Raw genomic sequence first — 25,904 nt, 5'->3', positions numbered from 1 at the left:
CACTTCCTCTCTTTCTCTCTCTGTCTCTACTACTTTACCAGTATGTCTAACACTCCTTTGCTAATAGGGGTTTAATCCCAAAGCGCTCTCTTTCACATCAGATCTGATGTGGCTCCACTGCACAGTGCTCGCATGTTAAGCTTCTTTTTCATCCTCTCCTCAATAGGATTTCCTGAAATTTGGGGCAGACACATCTATTTATCTGTCCTCCTTTTCTTGTTATGGTGTATTTTTGAGGATTTTATTCACAGCCTCTATCTTCATTTTTGTAGATACTGGAATCGCGGCAGTTTTGCCAAGATGGTAGTTAGTTATTCCAAGATTTTTAAATACCATCTTTTTGGACTAGCAGGTGTGCTTTTCTTCAGACTTTCTTGTGAACTGTACTGCATCTTAAAAATGCTTCATTTCTAGCTGTGATGTGCATTGTGTCAATGTGAGGATAACTCATGAAAGTCCAGCTGTTTTGGAAGAGTTTGAATAGGAGGAGAAACCTCTCACTGCTCCAAAGAATGAATCTCTTGTGGCCTCATTCTAAACTGACTTCTCATCCTCCTGTTTTTCAAGAACAGAATGAACTAACTTTATTTTCCTTGAGTATTTCTTACTCTGTATCTCAACAGCTACTGACCAGAATGCAGTGAAACGTGGACAACAATGGGCGACAATAATCAAATGGGAACATTGCCACATAATTTGTTGAAGTTTGCTGCGGTTGATGGAGATGGTGATGACAATTTACTGCAATTGTTCCCAATTATACTGACAATGTTAATTATGCAAAGTGATTGATATACAATGATAAATGTCACAATTTCACCCATGAAATGAGGAAAGAAAGAAACGGAGAGGGATCATTTGTCAGTCAGATCACACAAATTACAAATATGTATTGTACCTTAAGGACCCTCAAGCAAAGTGATTGCCTGATCATTTATGAAATGTCAAACAGCAAATTATAAATAGGGCTTAATTCAACAATAGTGGCTCAACCTTTTGGAGATCAGCCTGATTAGAAAAACAACCATGAAAAAGTATGAAGATAAACACAAAAAAATCTGTCAAAAGTGGAAGAAGCCCAATGTTACTGCTAATCACATCCTGTCACTGTTGATTTTCATAATCATAATCTTTGCCAAACTTTAAAGAGCAAGTTTACCCCCCCCCCCCCCCCCCCCCCCCAGAAAATCTTGTTTTTGTTGACCTCCAGTGATTTAACTTGTCATCTGCAGTCGTGTAGAGGTGTAGCTCAGGATGTATCAGCACACTGTGACATCACTTTGGGGTTTTTAAGCAAGTATTAAGCATAGAGGTGGTAAATCAGAATTTATACATCTTTTCATAACTGTAATTTATGAGAGTTTGGAAGGAATTGATGAATAATACGCTGCTGTCAACTGCAGTATCAGATCAGAAAACACTGTTATTTTAAAAGGAAATGACTTGTTGACATAATCAATACATTAATACAGTCTTACTGTTTTGTACATATTACAATGCATATTTTACCCAATGAAATCAGTGTCTGCTTTGTTATTGGGACTGACACTGACATTGTGCTGTTGACCAGGAGTTGTCTAACGGCATGATGTTGTGTGTTCCATGTCTTTGTGTCTCACCTCTGTTGTGCTACTGATGAGTAATAGACGTGGGCAGCAGTATATAGTGTGATTCTTTTAATCTACTCTTTCTTTTCTAACAGCTGTCAGTATTTTAGATGTGTGTGTTTCAACTTTGTCATTGTTATGATGATGATCTCTGCACTGGTGATGGTGACATCTCTTGATAATATATAGAATATATAGTCTACAATAAAATGAACGAAAAGCATGAGAGCATGAGAGAGCCATCACTGTACTACTCTTCCTCCTTGCTGACGCCTCTCGTCTTTCCCATCATCCCATCACATCATTATCAGTCTTTGCAACTGCCTCCAAAGCCTCTGCAAGCCCTTTGTAGACAATGGGCTCCTCTCTTTGCCACTGAAGCCTTTCATGAGTCCGCTATGTAAATCAGACTCAGCCTTTTTACCGGGCTGATTTCACAGCGATGGCGCGGAGCCACTCGCTGGCTAGCTAGTCAGAGGGCATTTGTTCCAGTGAGGTTTCATGTAAAATGCAACAAGGCATGAGGTACAAAGACAGAGGAGTCAGACCTGCGGTGCGTGTCCGCCAGACAAGCCCAGCAACAAGAGAAAGAGAGTGCTGTGAAAAATTTAACCACCCACTGCTCCATTGAGAAGCACTGGTGGAGACAGAGCAAATTAGCCAACCACCTTCCCAGTGGGAAAGATGGGAGCATGGCCTTGATTGAACTTGAGTGGTCTTTGTGTTAGATGAATTATGGAGGCAGAGTAGTTTTTCCAAGACAGCTGAGCAGGAGATAAAGTGCAAGTATCATGTGGTGGGGTTTTTTATCAAAGTTTTATTTGTGTATGCTGAAACTCTAAAAATTCACTCTGAAGCCGTTCTGCTGTTGCAAGGCAAGCGGGGCCCTTTGCGGGGGCAAAACAGAACATTGCTTTAGGATAAATGTTTTGATCATGACAGGGAGACACTTAAGGGCTGTGTGCAGGAGACAACTGTTTTTGACTGAGGGCATACCGTGCTAACAAAAAAACTATGTAAAATTTTCTAATGTGTTATGTGAGAAGGAAAAAAAAACACTGAATCATCCCAGAAGTCCTAATTTATTGTGTGAATATACAGTATGTGGGATACTAAATGATGCAAAATGATTTTTTACGAGGAGAACAAAGCAAGAGTACCCTGCAGGTAAGGTTTGATCAAATATTTTGCATCAGATGTTTATCCCACCAAGGTCCAACTTACACTTGAGTTTTCTTTGCATCTTTTCCTATAGAGCAGAGTACAACATCAAATCCATGTTATGGCCTCGACTTGGGAGCTTGTGAATAAAGATATACTTTGCTGTCCATATACACCATATACTGCTTTCAAAGCCATGTCCATGTTGTGGACTTGGCCCTCACTTAAGATCCTGCAATTGATGGTCAATAGTCCAGATGAGCAGACCTGCTCGCCTGTGTGTACAGAGGTGTGCAAAGACCACTTTTCTTGTAACATCATACTCATCAAAGTAACGAAAAAAATAAAATTAACTTTAAATACTATAATTCCTCAATGCACACAAAACATAATCTATGTTGAAGTCTGTAAACTGTGATGGCTATTGACAATAAACAGCTTGAGTAGTAATTACTACTCAAGCTGTTTATTGTCAATATCCATCACCACCATTTATTTACCATTAGTTCACCATTTTCTCTCCCAAAATAAATAGTCTTGGCTGACTTCTTTTTAGTGATGGTGGTGTGTTCCCAGTAACTTTTTTAGTTGGTATGTTATTTTTAGAGATATGGTTTGGAAAAATTATGAAAGTCAAACCTAATGATCCCTAATTTTGTTTTAATTAATTAAAAGATGAACACTTCTTTTGCTAAATAAGTAGTTAAGTAGATGCACACTTGAGAACTTAAAAATTAAAGTACTATCTATTGTTTATTTTGATCTGGGCATACTTGCGAGCACTATATGCTTTTAGAGTTTACATCTTTTCACTCCTTTTCAATAATTATATTGCTTCAATTTACGTTGATATCTATAATTATCTCAGAGCAGAGATTACTTTAGAGTCATTTTGATTAACTCAATGCCTTTCCTTTTCCATGGGTTATAGCAGTCATTAGAAATGAAACGAACAAACAAACGAAAAAAAAAATGTCTCCCTATAATACTACCATAAGAGACAGTGATGAGGCCTTAGTTGGCAGTGCTAATTCACCATGCTAATTCCACGTCCCTCTTGAGCACCGTGACGAAATTAGCAAAGCAAATTTCCAGTTCACATATTAAAGCAAATCTGGACACGTCTGGACCATTTCAATATGTCACGGCCTCAAAAGGAATACTGTTCTGCTGTAATCATTTCAAGATAAATGTAGCTGCAATTGACCAAAACGGAATGAATCTGAAGTCCTCCTAATCCTTGAACCTGACTGATCGACAGCAGCAAAGGCTTCCAGTTCAACTAATGCAAACTCGACTGACTATCCAAAATCACTGTCTATCCTAGTGAATGCAATTAATTTAATTTTGGACTGACAAGGTACTTAGTCCACATTTCAACACAGAATGCATAATAGCAGGTCAACAATGCAAATCTGCCAAATGAAGATGGCTGATGACAGAAGCTAGAGTACAGCAATAGCACTCAAGACAGTAGTCTCCCATTTACTGCACCTTCTGCCAGCAGTGGCAAAACCGGTATTGACTTTAATACATTTCATGTTGTAGAGATACCATGCTATTTTGTTGCTTTAAACACCTCTGTCATAATTTCTGTCCTTATAAGGATGATGCCTACCATCCAGTTTGTATTCGTATGAGTTTGTATTTTCAATAGAACTCCTGAGACAAATTGTTGAGCAGATCTGTGACTACACTGTCACAGTGAGGGAAGACCCAATCCAGTGTGATGGCCGTGGGCTAGGGCTTTTCACACAGTAATTATGTGAGCTAGTAGAGAACCAGGACAAGGAGCTAAACGATGCATGCAGATACATGCTTGGGCAATAACACAATCTTAATATTTATAGGTTCGGGATATCTAAACAAGCGTAGTTCTCTTTTCATTCTCAGCCGTCAACTCCTATATGACTGAGAAATGGGACTGCCACTCACCATGATGGACCACACCCTTCAGGCCATGTATTATGGGGTCAACCGCAGGATTGTCCTTCCCTCCCACCTGAGGAATAAGAAGAGAGATAGTTAGGAGATAGTTAAGATCAGATAGCAATATTTTTCATTACTGTCTACATTAAAGATTTGGAAAATAAAATTTTCTAATGTTTGTTTCAGTCCTACTATGTGTGGGTGCACACACTGCTTATATGGTCTGAACATGCCATTCAGACAGATACGCTAAATTTTATTTGTTTTTGTGTGATGATTATCCTTGTCCAGTGCTTGCAGCCACAAATTACATTAGAATTTGTTTTTTTCCCCTCAAAACATGAATTTGTGAATTCCATGGTAAGGTGTCATTTTTTGGCCTTAATTTTTTTGCTTCTGCTGCCACAGTGACTAAATTCCCTGCAGGCATAAAGTGTCCACTTATCTAATGCACACATTCATGTACAAGTATCTTCAGATGTGTCTGGAATAATGATTAAGTGTTTGTGGTTTGATGGTCCAATGTCTGGCTATAACAATAGTACAATTCCCTGTACGTGTTCTTATTCATCTAAGAATCAGGAGAAAGAAAAGGGCTATAAAAGTGACAGATGGGGGGTGAAAAAAGGTTGAAAAACAGAGAAGAGATGCTGAGCAAACAAGTGCGGTGTGATTAGGATGAACAAACCACAGCAATCAGCAAGCTCTCTAAGGTCCATCCCATCTGAAGTCAAAGAGTGCTTTATGTCATAGTAACACCTTTTTGTTTTCTTTGTCCTCCATTAGTGTCATTGTTGTAATGGAGGCTAGAAATCAATAAAACTTAAGTATGAAAAAACAATACATGGCAAAATACACAAGTATCTTTCAAAACACCACTCAAAATGGATTCATATGGATTATTTCTGCCAGTGTTTGTTAACATGCACAGAAAAATGACTTATTTTGTTACTTATATGCATAATACTCAGACTTAAGTCAAAAAGTTTTGGTAAGTAGAAAGAAAAAAGGAGCAAAAATTGGCTTGACTCATTGACATGCATGCCTGTTTTTACCTGAGAGTGCTTTGTATTTAAATGTGAAGCCTTTGGAAGATGAGGTTTGTTTTAACGGTATGCTGTCATAAAATCCCTGTCATTAAGCACATTGTTGGAGAAATAAGATGGACAGTTAACAGAGACAGCAGGACACTTGTAGTCAGCTTGGTTTTTACATGGTTACAATGGGTTTTTACTACCAGAAAACAATACTACCATGCTACTGGTTCCTGTAGAAGAGCGATTTGTATCTACAGGTGCATCAGTTTTTCAGTTTGTAATTGGCTTCCACGGTGACTGTCCCACTGTCAACAGAACTATTCAGATTTACTCAGAACTCGTTTCTTCTGCTAAGACCAGTTGCCACTCTTGCTTTTATACTATGTTCTACAGAGACTTGTCCACACTAAAATAACTACTGCAATGCTGCTACCAGCCGTACTGGTAGGAGCTACGTACAGCTCCAACCATAACAATTAATTATAACAGACATCTTCATTGTCATAAAACATTATTTTACATACTTCAAATAATAAATATCGAATACTAAAACTGCAAAAAGTGTAAAAAATAAACCAAACAAACGGTGAATGCATTCAGTTATAGACTGCAAGAAAAAGCTTTGTCGTGTATCATCCAAACTAACCCAACCCACCACAAAGCCCCTGTCAGCATGAGATCCAGCATGTGGCATGAACAGCTAAGAGACGGCCAAGACTGTTGTCAAGCCCCCCTCCCTTCCCTAGACTCTCCACAGCCTCTTCTCTCCTAGATTTGGAACCTCGGGGTTAAACCTAGAGTTTAACAAACACACACACGCATGATGTCCAGTTGGATTTTGAAACAAACTTGTTGGCTGGTTGGATTAAACGGTCAAGTTTGGTGTGAAGGATTACTAGGATTTGTGTTTGCACCGTCTGTTTAATTTCTGCACTTTCACGAAGCGCATTAAAAAATACTATTCCAAAGCAATCCATCTTTATGGATTTTTATGGATGGTATGAAGTAAATTTAGTATTGGTTGTGTTCAACAGTCAAAGCTGACCCCTCCTTCTTGGTTCAGTGACACCCAGAAGTACACTCTTCTCCTTCAGTGCTCCTGCAGTGCTGTCGTTTAGCCTTTTTTCAGTGCTGTGTCCACCATTTTTTGAAACTCCCTCTTGGATGTTTGCTTACAGTGTGTCACCAGGCCGCCATGTTCTTATGGAGTCTTGAAAGAATAGTCTGCTCTTGCTTAGATCCCTCCTGTATCGGCTGCAAATATATAAATCAGGTCATCAGAGCTGGCTGACAAATGTGGTATACCCCAGATCAAAGGAAGTAATGCAGAATGATCTCAAGAGAGAGCAACAAAGCATATGTAGGGGGCCACTAAAGCTACAGCCGCATTAACATGCAGTTTTCCTTGTTCAAGTAAGATATCAATATGCATAAGATTCCACATAATACGTTAATACCAGATGGAAATGGGGTCCTTTTCTGAGGCTGAGAGTGCTGTGATGCTTAAACTTCTGCACAGCTAAAAATCATCAGTTGACTGTGACAAACGAGGAGTGTGAGAGGTGGTGTTTCACTGGAGAAGAATTCTCTCTCTCCCCTCATGGACAACAGACGTTTGTTCAGCTAGTAAAGACAGCAAAACACTTAAGGGATATAGAGAAAGTTTACTGTGGCAATGTTAGACACCATTTCTAACTTACCCCAACCCACCCACAAGCGAACATACACACACACACACACACACTCACACACACTTACACACACACACTAACACACTGGTGAAATGTTCTCACAACGCAGAAATGTCCTCACAATGATGGTGTAAAACCAAAATTTTTTCTCATAACTATACAAAGACCTGCGCACACACACACACACACACACCTACACACACACACGCACACACTGTGCAATCATTTCATAGCGAAAGAACTGCAATAAAGAGCTTGTTTTTGGGACAAGAAGACCGAAAGTGGGTAAGGAAAAACAGTGTGTGTGTAAAGGAAAGGGGATTAAGAGAAATAAAGCCGGCCATGGAGACACAGAGAGAAAATGACAGACAGAGAGACAGTGAGGAGAGGAGAAGGAAAGGAGGACAGAGGGAATTAGCGTTTCATTATTAATGTTTGTCTCTGAAAGCCCACAGGCTCGTCCCTTGAGATCCTCAGCCACCGGGCCTCACATCACAATGTCCTACTCTTTCTCTTTATCTACCCTTCTCCTTCTTCAAATCCTGCATCGCTCGCTCTCTCTTCATTCCTCCCCTACAGCTCCATCTCCATCTTTCTCTCCAGGGACAGGCCAGCGCAGTGACAAATCAGAAAAAAAAAAGAAACCGTGGTACAATGTGACATGTCCTCATATTTCTCTCCTCCACCACTTTTCTCTCTCTCTCTCTCTCTCTCTCTCTCTCATCCTGTGCCCCTTCCTCCCACTGTCATCCATCCAATATCCCCTCACTATGAATCCTCTTTCTCTTGACTTCCTTAACCTCTTTCTGTGTCTTACTGAGACTCATCTCCTCCCTTTGCCTTTGGCATCACTAACTGCTGATGAATCAATGGCATAATGGATTTAACGGTTGGACTTCTTTCAAAGGAGACACATTGGAGTGCAGAATTACTAATTACATGAGTGACCAGTTCGTCAGTAACTGGTAGACTGGGATAAGGGCAGACAAGAAGCCTGCATTATTTTTTATTATTTAGATAAAGACTAAAGAAATCTGGGACATGTGGTCACTCTTGGATCTAGACAAAAGAAGATCAGGCACTCTTGTCTCTCTCAGTTCTCTTGCTGTCATGCTGCCTTGACATTTTAATGGCGGGAGCGTGACTGAAGAAAACTAGGCATTTAAGTTATTCTAATTACGCATTGACTATGTTGAAAGATTCAACACTATGTTGAAACATCATGTGTAAAGTGTGTGAATCACCGTGTGGGTTAGTGGATATATTGTAATCATACACATCCCACATCATTTAACCCTGGACTTGTTCGCAATTTTCGCTACTGTCCTTTTCTTTTGATCATGTTTTCATGTCTCTTCGAGCATATAAGGGTGATCATCATTACAAGCCATTCAATACACCTCTGTTTCTCCCTCAAAGCATTGTAAAGTTGCAGATATGGACATATTGCGGTTTCAGCGCCCTTGTTGTCCTAGAAAGAAAAATCATCAAATTTCAAAATCAGCATAAATGGATCCTTTTTTGTTTTGATGAGAGAAAGGAGAGCAGTGACAGTGGCAGTCGATTCCTCAGTCTGAGTGATGGTGTGTAATAAGTAGGGCAGCAGTCATGCAGGGAAGGGATGGCCAAGAACCAGCACACAGGAACATTGCCTTTCATCACCCCATCACAGTGAGGAACAAATACTTAATCGATTTAAACAACAGTAATGAGATATCTTCTGAAATTCATGGCAAATTGCTAAAAAGCGACTGACGGCAAATTACTTATAATGAATTCTGTTTCGCTGCATAACTGCTGAGGCTAATGCCTCCTCAAGTGGTGTGCACTGTGCTGAATTGGAAGCAGCTCAGTGGTGGTTTAGTAGTGTCGGCATATACTGCCTAATTACCGTCATTGGGGGTATTGGATTTAGAGCAGAATGAAGTGGTATGAGGTCTTCTATGTCTTCAAACCAAATCTTTCATCATGCTGTTCTTACTCCTGCCGAGCATCTCCACTTTGACACTACTTCTTTAATGTGAAGTACAGCCCCCCCAAGTATGGGACTAATTCAAATGAACCTCAAGGTTGTCTAGGAATGAATTCATCCAGGACTGAAATTTTTTTTCTTTTTTTAAAAAAAAAAAATGCAAAAGGGATTCTCTTGCATTTTATTTCAACACTTGAGTCGAGTAGTGCTTGTAGTGACACTTGGTTTCCATGAAAAAAGGTACGGATTAGATTAACCAGCAGGTACATTTGTGTAGTTTTTTTGTCTTCTTGCCGTTTGCCTAGACTATTTTAAAGAAACAGAGCAGCAAAGCAGATGCTTATGAAATGTATGACTCACACTGCAGAGTTTAAGTCCAAGTTTCTGTCATCCACTTGTTCCGTATCTCACTCCCCCCCCCCGCCTCTCACTTCACTTTGTAATGTTTGGGATACATGTTAACTTAAGGAACAAAACGTAAAAAAGTAAAGTGGATGTTCTATGTGGTGCTCATCCCCAGCTGGGCCTCAGTTTTGCATGTTGCCGCCTCTAGCTGAGGTTGTGAATGTGTGTGGCAAACGCTGAGCCATGCAGCACTGTAAATAAGCAAATAAAAGGGCAGTGACAGCTGTTTACAACTGCCATCTATTTCAATCAGAGGCTGTGGTGCAATGCAATGGTGGGTCATAAAAGTGTGATTCCCAAGCTCAGCCAAGCTCATGGGGCCAATTTGCCCTGCAACACAAGTGTGATAATTTAATTATTAGATGACACATTAGCATCAAAGTAGCCTCTGCAGAAAGATGCTGAAAGGCGAGGGAATGACCACGTTTACGCAGAATAACAGATAGAATGACAATGAGATTTAAACCATTATGTAAATAAAGCACAGCCAAGCTAAACAGGAATATATGACTATCCCGCTAACATTCATTGTATATTGCTTTGTTCAAACAATTAACAATTACAGAAGAGCTACTCTGAACTGTGGTTTGAGCTGCATCCAATTTCTAGGAGTTTTTATGGTCACAGAGGGTATTTCCATCAGTGTGAAAACAGACCAGTTACGGTTTGCAATGAGCTTCCTCACATTTCAAGTGTGATCAAGATTTACGTGGCATAATGTGTCTTATGTTGGTCTGTCACCTGCTCTGCTTTTTTTTGATACCTTTCAATACTGACATTCATGATTGTTTCATCTGTGAAACCTATTCATACATACAGCTGATTTTGATTTACTTCAAACATTTGGTGTTGGGTTTGTTACTAATGTAAACAACCCTTTTACGGCATCAGAAAATATCGACAAATGAATCAATGCATGGTTGTTGTCTAGTGTTAGTCACTGTGTGCAGAATCACGAGAAACACTTGTGAATCACGTTGGTAGAAACAGAAGGAGGGGCTGTTGAGATTTCTAAGAACTTTTACCAAAACATTTACATTTTACATTGAAGTTTGGATTTATATGATATTTTAAATTTTCTTTAAATTCAATTAAGGAACAGTTTATGGAAAAAATAATCACATGGGAATGTTTGTTTATATACTCTATGAAGTTCACAAAAGAACATGCATGAGCATGTGGGTGATGTGGCGATGAGTTCACACTGATCTACAGGTGGCAGTAATGCAACAAAAATCCAGTTATGCACTGACAAGAGCAGCGAAGAAGATTAGAAACTTGTACAAAGTAGTAGTAAAGATGCAATACAAGATTTATAACCACTAGTGGTACAGTATCAGCATCTCAAGCAAAAAAAAAACGTGCGTGAGACAAACAACTATCAATGAGATAACCAATGGAATAAAGCTACCCTTTTGTGAACAATGTCAAGGGATGAAGTAAGTAGACTAGGCAAACAAAAACATGTACATTTTTGACTATTATTTCATTGGTTGGAATATTGATTTATACAGTTTTGATGCTGTTGAAGCCAACGACGGCCTTCTCAGAGTTGTGGGAGAAGACGACAAGGCGGAAGAGGCAGAGGAGCCCAGGGGAAAGCAACTGCATGTGCTAAAGGTGCACAGATGGAGCAACTCAAGTCGAGGCCGTGGAGACATTAGTTTCTGGAAATTCTGGAAGGTCACCCTCAGCTGAAAGCTTTGAACTTTCAAATGCATGAACATGTGACAAAACATATCTGCAAATGACCTCTTTTTCTGTAAGGAAGACAAGTTCTTGGGACAAAAATGATTTCAAACAACAATAACTGTGACTAAATCTTGTTACAATGTTTTATAAAAAAGTTGAGTAAAATGGAATTTAAAAACTAAAAAATCTAAAGTAATATCTCTATGACAGGACAGATTTAAGCCCATCAGTCCAGGGGAGCTGCTTCCCAGCAGAAATCATTAGCGTCAACACAAGCAGAAAATCAAGCACCACTCCAAACCCACACACACATACACACAGTCCAAAATGATGTACACCGCACACAGCAAAACACACAGAAAAAACTATTAGAGCCATCCAACGGCAATAAATAGTTTATATGCACACAGTGACACTAACAACACAAACAGCTACTTAAGTGATAAAAAACATCAACGTAAATGCTTGATTCACACATACAAAAACACACTCATACGCATCTTCAGAGACTTGTGTGTATATGTTTGTGCTGTAGTATAACTTTGGCACACATGGACTAAATCATACAAATAGTATTTTTTTTCTTTCAAAGCAATCAGCTGTTTGATGTGCCTGCTGTATAAACAGCAGTTTGAGCCTGTCTTCTCAGGTTACTAAAGACAAAACTGAAGCAAGCAATAAAAAATGCAATCTCGAGGCCAGCACCCACACACAGTCGCTCCTCTTTGCATTGAAACAAACACACAGGCGCAACCTGTCGAGCTCGATCTGCAAGAGCCAAGTTATTGAGGGCACAGGTTCAAATAAATCTTTGAGATTCGAGCTGCAACTGAATAGTATCATCAGATTCAGAGGAAATGTGTGCGTACTGCCATATCATAAATCATGACGATGGTGGGGGGGGGGGGAAGAACGAAAAGAACAGAGAGAATGACTCCCGTACAGGAGGATAAGTGGAGTTACCCGTCAGTAAATGTAGTAGTTTTGGGTGCTTTTCAAAACAAAGTAAATTTCGAGGTAAGCAATTTTTCCATCTGCCTACTCGTCTCCTCTGCTTTATCAAAACTTCAAATCTATCCATTTCTGCCAACTGCTTACTCATTTCGTTGGTCCTCCAGATGACCTCCCTGGCCTTTCCTCCAGAACCACCCTCACAAAACAATTTGAGACAATGTGAGCTTTAATATCCCCTGCGATTGCATTCATCTCTGTTTTTTGTCCTGTTTTCCTGTTTTTTGAGCATTCATATATTAAAGTCCCTACCTTTTATTTTCCTGTAAATGTGCAAATACATTTTAATGAATAATTACAAACTTGTGCATAAATACTTTTTCGAGGAGGGTGTTGCACAGTGGACATAGGCATCAATTGCATATGGCAAGGTGTGGCAGCTATCATACCTTGGAATATATATCTACTGTATATACAATGTACGCAGCTTATGTATTTATTTTGAGTCTTTGCATGTGTATTTGTTTATGACCATGACCACGTCTGTGTCATCGTGGCACATCACTGCGTTATGCATTAGCCTCCATTCCGTAGTTAAGCTAACACGAAGGGATGAAGCAAATGGGAGAGGAAACAAAAACAAATATCAATCAATCAATTAAGAGAGAGACCCAACGATTCAGGAATTCAAAATTAAGGATTCAAGAATCCCCACATGAGCAAGCATCAGATATTATATTAGGCAACAGTGGCAAACGAACAGAACCATATACAAAATACATAAATGGATGGATTTTCACAAAACGTAAAAATGTATCTATATCTGAAATGCAGTGAAGTGGGGCGGTGTGGCAAGCTGTTCCCTGTCCCCTCGTCAGTCTGGGCAGACGGCTAACATTACAGCTAAGCTTACAGCTGCAGCTAGCCAAACCATAGCACTCCATAGTTGTGGAGTAGACAGTATAATATTTCCCTCTGAAAAATAAAGGAGTGGAATTCTAAAGTAGCTTAGAATGGAAATACTACAGTAAAGCACAAGTACCTCAAAGCTGTACTTAAGTACAGTACTTGATGTTGGTGATGACGATGTGTGAGAGAGAGAATGGCAGTATAGGCTATGTCTGGGGCTATGTTTTGAATAGTGTAGTAGGTCTTTCTCTTTCTATACATACAGAAATATGCTATTTACACGTAGCTCATTCTGTTCAACGCCCCGGGGAAGGTGGTTTGTAATGAACACTGCAGAGCCCAGATGGTTTTGAACCTTTACATTTTTTCCCTACACAGTATTATATATTTATTGTTTTTCATTTTGATCCATGTTCCAGATAGATCGTAAAAGTATCACTGCCTATTGCATCAGTGAGACAAAATAAATTGTTGCTTACAAGATGGAGCTAATTACCATTTATTGACAAATATGACAACTATAGCACATTGGTTGAGCAGGAAAAAAGAATGAAATACAGGAATACAGTTAAGATATAATTAACTGAGTTTTAGCATGACTGTGATAATTGAGAAAGGGAGAAAAATATGTCTTAATGATTCAGTTTAAGTACTGTACGTATTATATTTGAAAGTCTGTGCATATGTTTGTCGGCACAAGCCGTATCCAGAGCAAGGGAGTGACAGAGCGACTATAGACGCAAACAGAGAGGGGAGGAGGATGATATTAACTGGAAGTTAATGGTCCAAGTAAAATCTCACTTAGGTAATCGATGGTCTCAAATTAACTTTTTATTCCTGCCAGTTGAGAGTGATAGAGCTGACTATGATCGCTGTCCACCCACAGCTCCTCTCAACAAGCCAGAGCTGACTTTATTGGTGGCTGGACTTTGATCTTGATCCTCTGGTTTTACAGCTCATACTCCCCATCACAGCACTCCAACACAGAAAATCAGGGATTTTAGCTTGCGGAAAAAAACTGAGAGAGATGAAACATGAAATACACTATCATACACTGTCCATTCATGGTGTGGTCATCTATTCAGGGATTGGCTGTTGGCTCCTGCTATTGCTGCTTGCAGTGCTGTCAAGGACCGCTCATCCAATAAACTTCATACTCGACACTAAACTCCTTTGGGCCATCAGCAATACACCCGCTGAGTGAGAAATCAATTGGATGAATGGTTCTCAGGATTTGCAAAGGACAGACAGACATATGTACAGAGATTCTTTACTGTATTGTTCCACAGTAAATAACAATGTTTGACAAGATAATAAATTTAGTATAAGCATCCCTCTGCCATATTATTTGATCAAAAAACTAAAACCTACAACTGCACTGCGAGCCCACAAGAGTCAAGATTTCCCATTTTTGTTGAGGTAAATAGTGAGACAGAACTGTAGCGGCTTACTCTCCCTCTTTTTGTTGTCTGAACAAACTGACAAAATGTTAAACACATAATGACAGAAGTTTCATTTTGTGGTTAACTCTTAAGCCATGAACCATGACGTCCAGATTCTACAAGGAAAGACTAAAATATGAGTGCACACACACACACACACACACAAACGGGCTTAGTTACCTGAAAAAACACAGACATGGCTGCAATGATCCTCTTCTCCCTGAGCGCTGCATTGAGGCTGTCGAAGTCGTCTGAGTTGTACATGTAGATCTGCATCTGTGAGAGACAAAAACACTGAGTCAGGTTGAGGGACACATAGAGGATTGAACCCTCACATCAAATTAAATCAAGGCACTTTAACAGATGTGGCTATTAACATCCGCCTCGCAATTAGCAACTGTGACTATTATGCTGCTGATGCAACCATCACTTAGAATGTTTTTCTGTAGCAAAACATGTGGGCATGTGTGGAAGGAAACTAATTTTATAATTGTGCATGCATATGCATTCTACATATATAATTACTGCATCAATCATACTGCATATATTGCTTTAAGGTGCGCTTTAAATATAATGGTCTAGTCCATACATACAGTGCATACAGTCATTGTGTGCCTTTATGCAGATGACAGATACGTCTAAATTGCCCGCCTGAAAAGAGTTTTACAGAACCTGCCACTGACATCCATGACTTGATGACTCAAAACTTCCTGCAGTCAAATGTAGGCAGAGCTTCTAATTATTGCTTTTGATAATGTGAATGCCTGCATTTCACCTGGCACACTACCCTATACCCAATACTCTAGAGCAGGGGTGTCAAACTCAATCAAAGAAAGGGCCAAAATTTAAAACACGGTCTAAGTCGCGGGCCAAACGGGCTCAACATTTAGTGAAGACTCTAATAGTGACTCTTTTGTTATAGTATATAATATAATATAATAATAATATATCTATATTTTATCCAGAAATATGAATGTAAACAGCCAAACTTCAACAACTTTTCCTCAATAAAATAAATAGAATTTTAAATAGTTTTTTTCTTTTTTCTACTATCCTGATGTTTTGTCTCATAGTGTCGTCTTATATTTATATTCTTTAATTATAGCCACATCAGCTCCACAAACAAGACACACAGGTTCACCTCCGATATCGACAAACAGGTAAAATTCTGTCCCCCACCTGCTTTGAAAGTCTCTGTTTTCAAACCCCACTTTTCGTTTAGCCATTTATTTTGGGGGGGCTAGCTTAATGGCGCGTTTCCAGTAGTACCTACTCCGTACCTACGCTGAGTAGGTACTACTGGAAACACGCCATAAGTGTCGCTATAACAGCGCTGAGCGAGGCATTGATCCGCTGATCGGTGTGTCATTATACCTGCGGGAGGAGGGGCTGCTGCACGGGTCCTGACTAGCGCGGCAGCTGTTCAGTGCATTGTGGGATTTGTAGTATTAGAGGTGGGAGTGCTGTTTACCGACAGGCCATTCTTAATAGTCACATGAAATTATCTCGGGCCTTGAGTTTGACATATGTGCTCTAGAGTGTAATCTCAGTTTCAATAAATGTTGTTCACCTCTTGGATTAAGCCATTTCTCTCTTATTCATGCCTTCATCACATCCACTGACATTGGTAGGAAATCAAATGGAAAGGAAAGTTACAACCCTGGAAAATATTAGAGAAATATTGGGACTGGAACTCTCTAATGGGTATAACATTGCCTGGAAACTTGAACTCAGTATTTACAGTATAAAATGTTGGCTGCAGATGAACAATCCTCCCTATCATCATGAGAGTGAACATACTTTGAATCAGTATTTCACCAACCAATCACCTAGCACAAACGTGGGGGGAGGGGGATTTGTGCATGGCAGTGCAGAGAGAAGAGAAGGCAATAGATTCAACAACCTCACATTATCACATTAGGTCTAACAGACAATGCTGCAGTCAGCAAAGACGGGGATGCAACATTATAACTTTGTTCAACAATTGAGTTTTCATAGAGACTGGTTAAGTGCTAGCATTAATGTTCATGGGCCGGATTGGATTTAAGCCAACATTAGCTACAAGCTAGTAGTAAGCATACAAGAAAGCAATGTGCCTTTGGTATCCAAGAGTTGGTGGTCAAGTGTTTTCTTCTAAAATCTATAAAAGTTCTGCAGTAACTTCAGACTTTGGTCTTTATGACCAAGACTTGAGACTTGAAAAATAAAGACTTTCCCCCCTCTGCTATTTTCACATGTGCATTAATCCACATTTGGTGCTCTAGTGAGTATTTCTGTCACAAGGACATTGTGTGTGTGTGTGTGTGTGTGTGTGTGTGTGTGTGTGTGTGTGTGTGTGTTCATGGTAATGAGGGAACATGTCACCCAACAATAGATATATCACACAATAGTGGCATCAACTGATTGTTGATTTTTGTCTTGGGATGGGATTTTTTTATTATTATTATTCTACCTAATTCCCTAATAATCCATTAACTGGAAAAACAAATTGGACTACCTCCATATTTAGTGAGCTTTTATGCACACAGATGCCTGTAGTATAAATGATAAACAAAAGGTATATTGTCAGTCTGCTATTTGTATTGAAGAGATAACCAGATTGCAGCCTGAAGCCAGTAATACTGTGAAATGGACTTAGATGATGTGTTGTTGCTGAGTAGAAACCAATGGGAACAAACTGATACACACACGTGCACACACACACACACACACACACACACACACACACTCACACCTACACACACACATACACAAAAAACGTCAAACAGTTAGGCCCTGTTCGTTGTCATGGTGATGTGGAGGCATGATGCATTAAAACACACATCAAATGTCTGTATAGTGTATATAGCGGAAACACACTTTTGAGCCTGTGTGCGTTTCAGCATGTACATAGAAACTGTGTTCATATGCACATGTGTTTACATAATTTGTAGTGTCAGAGAACACATTTCTGCATGCCAGAAGCAATTCTGGGGGCTTTTTCCTCGCCAAAATCAACACTGCCAATATCACTTGTAAAGCATTTTCTCCAGCTTGCTAATCCTCACATAAAGAGCCCTGTGCATTGCTTTTTGATCTACTTGCGAAGTAAACAGTTGTCAAGCAGCCTGATATAGACTCTGTTTGGAGAATTTATAGCAGAGACAGCTGGAACAGCACATTCTCCCAAACAGACATTAATTAAAGTCAACCTGGGGGATTGTGCTTGTGAATGTAGCAATGAGACAGCAGCTCAACAATTAGAATAAGTTTAAAAAGAGCTCTATTTGTCCTAATGGTGATGTGGGCTTTCTCGCACAGTAAAATGAGGCAGCAATGATGTGAAGTGGACAAAGGACTGCATTTTTGTACTCTGCCGATGATATGAATGCAACATTCAGCCATCTGTGACAGTTAAAGCTGAGTGACACGAGGCACAAGAGTGAGGCCACTCCAGTGAGTAACAAAATTACACACAGGTCAAACTCCCATAATTACACCCATAATTTGAACTGTGGGATTACTGTATTTTCTAAGACAAAGCAACAGAAAACGCAATTCTACTGTTTCCATACGCTGAGCAGTGTTCCTCATGAAGATTAAACAAACCTTTATATGTAAAATCCTTCATTTTCTTATTTCTCAAAGAATGTCCCTGTTTGAGCACTTGTGTCTTTTTAAAGAAACAATATTTTCCCAATCCTCCACCAAGATGTGCATTAGAGGAAGCATATATTTTTGAGATGAAGAGATGAAGTACTTGAGGAAGAAAATATCAAATATCAAATCAAAAATATCGAATTCAGTTCTTAAGCATCACTTCTGCATTGAAGTGATATGTATTACTATTGCTGGTCACATCCAGTGTACAGCTTGATTGTCATCTAGAGACCTAAACATTCTAAGAGGTACCTGATTTATGAATGGGTATAGAGCATCTTTGCTAATGAGCCTTCACATTCTTTTCACAGTATATCTTAACCTTTAAATGCACATCTTTCTAACCTCACAGGACTGTATGACATGCTGTGTGATTTATTCCTTTCATTCAGTTAAGCACTGAACTCCCCAATATGCTTACTTGTGTTGAAGATAATATCTGTTAAGAAATCCTCCACCCTGACCACAGTTTTTACAGTACTCTGCACTGTATGAACTATATTCAGTGGAACAGCATTGACCCTGGACAGAAATTGCTAATGCAGTATTATTAAGTACGGATGCAATTAATTGTAGAGAAGAATATAAAACTGCATGATCGACATGCTGAGATGGAGATCATTTCGGTTCCTGAGAATTTAGAGATGCAAGCTATTGTGTCAATGGTGGTGACATGAACTGAATTTCAAATTTGGTGATCTTCATTTTACAGTTGAAAGCATTTAAGCTCCTCCATCAGAAATTAATATTACACAAACCTGAATAAACCATTACAAAAACAGATCCTCATAGAGACATACTGGAAATGTAGAGATTAGGACTCTTTCAGTCCATTCCATGGACATATTGCAAAGAAGCAGGGTTTTCATTGGACAATATGCTGTGTAAAATGCCATGTAGTAAGTAGACTAACAGCCACATCGATTTCCTTGACTCTCTGACTAAGAAGATCAGCAGGTTCAAGGTTAATTTATTTGTCATTTACGACACAGGGTTGTACTACAAAATGAAGCTTCTCCTGCCTTTATGCAACATAGAACATAATTAAATCTACTATAGAACAGCACTGAATATAAAATGAGATAAAAACTGTAAACTACATGTACACACAAGAAATAATTCTGTAGTACATTTTTTAAATTTGCATCTGGGGGAATATTAACAGCAGCAACAGCATAGAGATGATAAGATTTCCATCTTCACATTAAAAGTTCGACATCAGGGAAATATTGTCCATCATCTTTGACTGATGGTCAGTACACCTCCCCTGTCCTACTGGTGACCTGCCCTCTGTCTGCTTGGAGCATGGTAGCCCATCAGGAGCAGTAGCTTGGTCTGGGGCACTGAGATGAAGCCTAGTCTTTGTAGAAGATGTGGGCACAAAGAGTCTGTGATTTCCTGTTGCTTGGCCAGCCTCTGCCTCCCATTTCATCCACTCCACCTTCCTGCAAGTAGACATTAGTCAGGAGCAGCTGGTCCAAACTCAGTTACTAAACTCTCATTGTGGCTCTCTTTCCCGAACCGCCATCTGCAGTGATTGGTCTCACTGGTGGTCATAAGATACAGTGGACAATAATTGTGACTGTATTTACTGACCTACTGATGCTGCTGTGTTTGGTCCAGCTAGATTGTATAGGCCTGGGTCATTTCAAAGTCTGCATGTCTTAATCCAATAGTGAGTGCTGCCGTAGCTAACAAACATTCCAGGAGCAGCGACTAGTGATACAGATGATTTTTTTTCCAAACTAAAAAATGAATAGATAAGGGATAAATCAAGATTGTAAGCATTTCACAATGTCCTGTGTTCTAAGAAAAACTGCTGATTTACGCACTTTGTTTCCTCTCTCAATCAAGCTTTAACCCTACTGCTCTCTCTGGATTCAGATAGTGTGTTGCAGATATTCCTTGTGGGGCAGTCCTTGTATAACGGCCTGCTCTGAGCCTTCACCGTGCCAACATAAACCTATGTGTGCCACTGCTCATTTAGCATTTGGCCCACTGCACTGCTTTCTGCATATTCATAAGAGAGTGAAGCTTCCAGCGTGCAAACAGAACCACAGGAGTGTCTGCCAAGACTAGAGGACAGGCAGTGTAGGATTCAGACCACCAGTAAAAATATCATTGCACTGTAGTTGATTGGTCAATAGCCACTTGATGATGGCTAGCTGTGGTACCAACTGTGCATAGATGGGACACATCACTACTGCTACGGGGTGTTTGCGCATGTATCGTTACACTGAAATCTTATTTAAAGTCCATCTAGAACAAACTTATGGATTTCTTTCAAAACATACATGCATTTTAGAAAATGACTGCTGAAAATGTAGATGTACAAAACAATGTAGAAATGAATTGTGAAATTCTAACATTAAATAGTTTTTCTCCACTTGTGTTCAGGACGGGATGGGGCTGAAATGGTATCTCACTGACGTACTGAAGTGTCCTTAGCTTGACTCCTTTCACAGCACAATATCAATAAATGTCTCAACATCAGAGGAGGTGGCTTCGGGGAAGGCAGAGGCCTGTGAACCTAGAGTTACCAGTTAAGTTACCAGTACCTCGATAACAGCTGCCTGTGTTGACTGATCTGTTAGCACTACATTAGTTATCATGGGCACTAAGGCTGTTAGCAGGCCTGCTAACACTTATGTTATGCCATAAGTTATCTTATGCCTCCCCCACCCTTGTTTGCAGGGGACTAAATTACTTGTAATAGGCAGGAACAAGCTGCCGATGAGACTATGTTTGCACTGGTGCTAAGGTCTGCAAACAAGCTTGTGACTAAAACTATTAGCCATAATGGAGTCCCCTAATACTGTGCTTCAAGTATAATCATGTTGGCGTGGGTGGAGGAGGCTCACTTGGCCAACAGGACTAATGACAGGTCTATTGAGGGTTGAAAACTAGCTCACAGTCAGAAGCGTGACTGCAGCATCTGCGACGCCACTATGCTAGGCCTGCTAACAAGCCCGTAGAATACTCGTGATATCCAATGCGTGTCTCTGTTCTATCTTACAGACAATGGTTATCAAGTTTAGCTTAACTGAAGTAATATAGACTGAGAAGCTAAAAGTGCCAGTGGAACTGTAACAGACAAAGAAATCAGTGACTGAACATATTAAAGCAGACAAACGAGAAGGGAGACAAGAGTAAACAACAGCTATCGATCTCGCAGAGATCGTGGTCGATGTGGTTTCACTTCAGTCGTCCTGGCTTCAGTGCAGCTATTGAAATTTAGCTGGGTAGTTAATAACACATTTTTCTGTAAGAGTATTTAAGTCTTGTGTTTAAATTAAATTTTGAATGAATCGTGCATCATGTAACGCAAATAGGCACACAAATAAACCCCAATTTCAGGCCTCATCACTCAACGTCAGTGTTGGACCTTATGGGAATTCTTGTGAAATCCCAGCAGCCACGTTCCAAAAGCTGCTGGAAAGCATGAAACTAGAACCATGGATGCTGCTATACCAGCAGATCAATGCAGATTAATTTTAGGAGATTAATCTTTTTTTTCTTTACTTGTACAGGTACAGGTGTAGAAAATACTTTAAACAAGTTAAGGGATGAAGAAACAAAGGCAATAAAAAGACTAGAAATATGAAGGTGAGCAAACTTAAGGTGAGCTGTGGCTGAAATCTGATGAACTGGATTATTAAAGAATTGTCAGTCATTGCACACCATGCATCATTAAACAGCAAATGGCCAAGACTAAAACTGGCCAACTCCCACTTGGTCCAATTAGTCATGACGCTCAGGTCACATTCAGAATTGTCCTAAGAATCATAATATGTAACGCCACCTTCACGTGGAACCATCACACTACAGTAGCTATGTCTAACCCCATGCAATTAATAGGCAATAAAGTAGATCTCCTGTAAAACACTTTTCTATCAAGTCCCATTTTGTAACTGTCTAACAAATACAACGTGACATCAATTTCTTGTTGTAACAGCTTCATAACTCAGCTGTGTCTGTCTCTGTCTCTGCAGATGACATACAGAGCAACAACAGGAGTTAAAGAGGAAGAACTTGTATCATAAGTTGCTCTGGAAAAATTTGTCATCCAAAATGTAACAGTCTTCAATCACTTTGCTGTGCTCCTCATTAATCCAGCCACAGACAGACATTTATATGGCTCGGGTCTGAAATTGACTCCTTCTATAGTGAACTGTGTCAGGTTGTAATCGTGAGATTCACTACTTTGTGCTCATGTTTGTCTTTGAAATGCCTTTCAACTGAGTCTCCTTGCATATGAATGTTCCCCATTTGCAAAATAATAAGTCCATCCAATATTTGAGCACTCTGTCTCCCTGCTCTCACCTCCTTCTGATTCCTATGATCTATAAGGATATTTAAAAAAAAGAAAACTTATCAATAACAGGAGGCAAGTAAAGCTATAATTGTTAGTAATGGAGTGAGGGGAAAGAAAGACAATGAGATGGAAAAAGAGTTAGGTAAATGGTGCACTGGGAGGAGTAGAGAGGGAGAGGAGGAAAAGGAAACCTGCCTCCCTCAAGGCGATCAGCCTTAGGGGCCTGTAACAGCACCTCTCCCTTCCTGGAGTTCAAAAGCCTGAGTGGGAGGTATAGATGCTGTTGAGCCCGGAGGCAAGCCATCTCAACACCAAACAACTTATTTATTTGGTTCTCAGAGAAACACTTAGTTTAGAGTAGAGGGGAACCCCCTGTCGCTCCCAAGGCAAGCAGGGTCCACTTTCCTACTTTTACATCTTCACATCAGGCCAAAAGAGATCCAGACCATCTGAGGCCCACTGTAGGCTAAGCTGCAACCTGTAATCAGAGCTGGAGGAAGGCTGATGGCCTGGATCAAGGCATAGGTTAAAAATACCTCCTCTGTGCTCCAAGTAAACAGGAAGAGAGTATCCAGAACAAAATCCCACCTCAAACAGACTGAAAAAAGTGATAAGGAAAATAAAAGAGCCAAAAGGTTGTGCCAAGTAATACCGTAAAAGTGGAAATATTTCACCAGATTAGAGACAACTTTGAGTCATTGAGATTCGGTATGCAAGAATCATGAATTTCTGTTTTCACGCTATGGTAAATGGTCTGTATTTGTATAGCACCTTTCTAGTTATTTCCACTTTCATCATTCATACAGGAGGAATGCAATTTGGAGGAGACTATTCTTTCATACTCATTCACACACTGAAGCCATGCTTCAGGAGCAAGTTGGGGTTCAGTGTCTTGCCCAAGGACACTTCGACATGTTGACCCATAGGAGCTGGGGATCGAACCTCCAACCTTCAGATTGAGGGACGACCCACTCTACCACTGAGCCACAGCCGCCCTATCCAATAAATGTCAAAATACTTAAGTCTGGACCAACATTACTTGGCCTGGTTCCAGATCTCTGCATCACCACCCACATCATCCATTTGCTCAGTCAGTCAAATAATCATAACAATAAACTTTATTTATACAGCACTTTTCTAAACAAAATTATAAAGAGCTTTACAGCGATGAACCAGGATGAAAACACTTCAGGAGGCAATGAGGCAAATGAAATCAGTCAACTGAAGTGATACAAAATTAAAATGAAATGAAAGACAATAATATAAGATAAATAATAGTAATAAAATAGATAATAGGCTACAGTGTGCGACAATTGAAAAATATATGTATTTTTTAAATACAAATCTAAGGTGATTTAAAGGATGTCATTGATTTTGTAAGTCTTAGATCTTAGGAGCTCCACAGCTGAGGCGTCTGACTACAAAAGCCCGGCCACTTTTAGTCTTGAATGGGGACTTCGTATAGGGGAGGATCTAAAGCAATCATTTGCAAAGCTAACTAGTAACCAATGAAGGGAGGCTAAAACAGGACTGATATGATGTTATCTTTAGGTATTTATTAAAGCAAGAACAATTTCAGTAGCCCAACACACCTAACACTACAGGTGGTAAATTAAACACAAAAGTGTTGCTTCAAGCACATCTGATGCAACTAACCAAGGACCTCATTAGTTGCATCAGGTGTGCTTGAGATAGAACACATCAAATACCCAGACTGGGTAGTGACTTGCTCATTGAGATGTTTGGATGCATGTTAGAAAAAGGGTTAAGTCAAGAGAACTGAACAAGGAAAAACAAACAAGGAATAGGATACAAAAAGATAGCAAATGCACTGAATGTTCCTAAATATACTGTTGGAATAATAGTAATAGTTCAGAAGTTCAAAGCTAAAGGAACACTAGCTTCACTGCCTGGACATGGGAGAAAGAGGAAGCTATTGACGGCTGTCACCAGATTTCTGTGGAGGCAGGTGACTAAAAAGCCCTTAATGGCTGCAAAACACCTGCAGCAAGACTTGGTGGCTGCAGGCAGTGAGTTTTCAATTTCTCCGGCGCATACTAAACACTGAAGGCCTCCATGCCCGAATTCCAAGATGTACACCACTACTGACCCAAAAGCACAAGACAAGTTGGCTCCAATATGCTCAAAACCATAGAAATATAGTTCATTCATTCATTCATTCATTTATTCATTCAATGTGGTTAATTCGCTAAAAAGAACACTTTGCCAACAGTGAGGCATGGCGGTGGTTTGGTGATGCTTTTGGGGCTGCTTTGCTTATTCTGGCACTGGAAACCTGCAGTGTTTGGAGGGCAAGATGGATTTAATCAATTATCAGGAAATCCTAGTATAAAACATGGGGAAGCTGAAGCATATGCGTCATTGAACCCTCCAACAGGACAATGACCCCAAGCATACCTCAAAGTCTGCCAAGACTCTGCTTCAGAAAAAGTCCTGGAAGATACTAGAGTTGCCTGATTTGAAACCCACTGAAAATAACTGGTGGCTCTACTTGGTCACAAACAGAAAACATAAACTAACATGAACATGAACATGATGTCAGCTTGGGTGAATGAAGTAATATGAAATGGAAATTCATAATGATTATAGGACATGACCATCTCTAGAGCCAGCGTGGCTAAAGGTGCCTTGATATTAACATTTTTATCAGGAGGTTGATTTTTAACTGCTTCTGAAATGGTTTGTCGTGTAGAGGAAAGAAGACTTATTGGTAAAATTCGTGCTGCACACATTCAAAACACTGGCGTTTTATAAAGATGACCTAAACAAGTAATAGTTACCAGGTCTGTTGTGTGTGTGTGTGTGTGTGTGTGTGTGCTTGTGTGTGTGATCATAAGCATACACAGATGTGATGTACTGTAATGTACTCAATGCAACATTAATATGTGAGAAGGTAAGCACAGAAGACAGACTCTCACCATGAACGGACTGCAGTGATGAATCAGGCAGCCTGCACTGCTGACACCTTAATACATCATTATTATAGATGTTCTAAGTGGTTTCTGAGGGAGGGGAGGACGAGCTGATTTAAAGCTAACAACCCACCTGAAAACTAAATGTACATGCATTCATTCTATGATGTTACAAGATTCTATGATCTATCACTGTAAACAACTCTCCTTAAGATGAAACC

At 39.8% G+C, this 25,904-nt stretch overlaps 1 protein-coding gene across 1 annotated transcript in view; it reads right to left on the bottom strand.

The window, feature by feature from the left end:
- The window catches only part of LOC139211184 (receptor-type tyrosine-protein phosphatase gamma-like), a 367,486-nt gene that overhangs the window by 78,765 nt on the left and 262,817 nt on the right, over window positions 1-25,904 (bottom strand). Inside the window, exons 5-6 of the mRNA XM_070841466.1 lie at window positions 14,977-15,072; window positions 4,704-4,770 (exon numbers count right to left, since the gene is read on the bottom strand). Of these exons, the coding sequence (XP_070697567.1) occupies window positions 4,704-4,770; window positions 14,977-15,072 (163 nt within the window). The remainder of the gene's footprint in view (window positions 1-4,703; window positions 4,771-14,976; window positions 15,073-25,904) is intronic.

This window comes from Pempheris klunzingeri, chromosome 2, assembly GCF_042242105.1.
Source record: "Pempheris klunzingeri isolate RE-2024b chromosome 2, fPemKlu1.hap1, whole genome shotgun sequence".
Classification (NCBI taxonomy): Eukaryota; Metazoa; Chordata; class Actinopteri; order Acropomatiformes; family Pempheridae; genus Pempheris; species Pempheris klunzingeri.
This window is presented reverse-complemented; position numbering and strand designations above follow the sequence as displayed.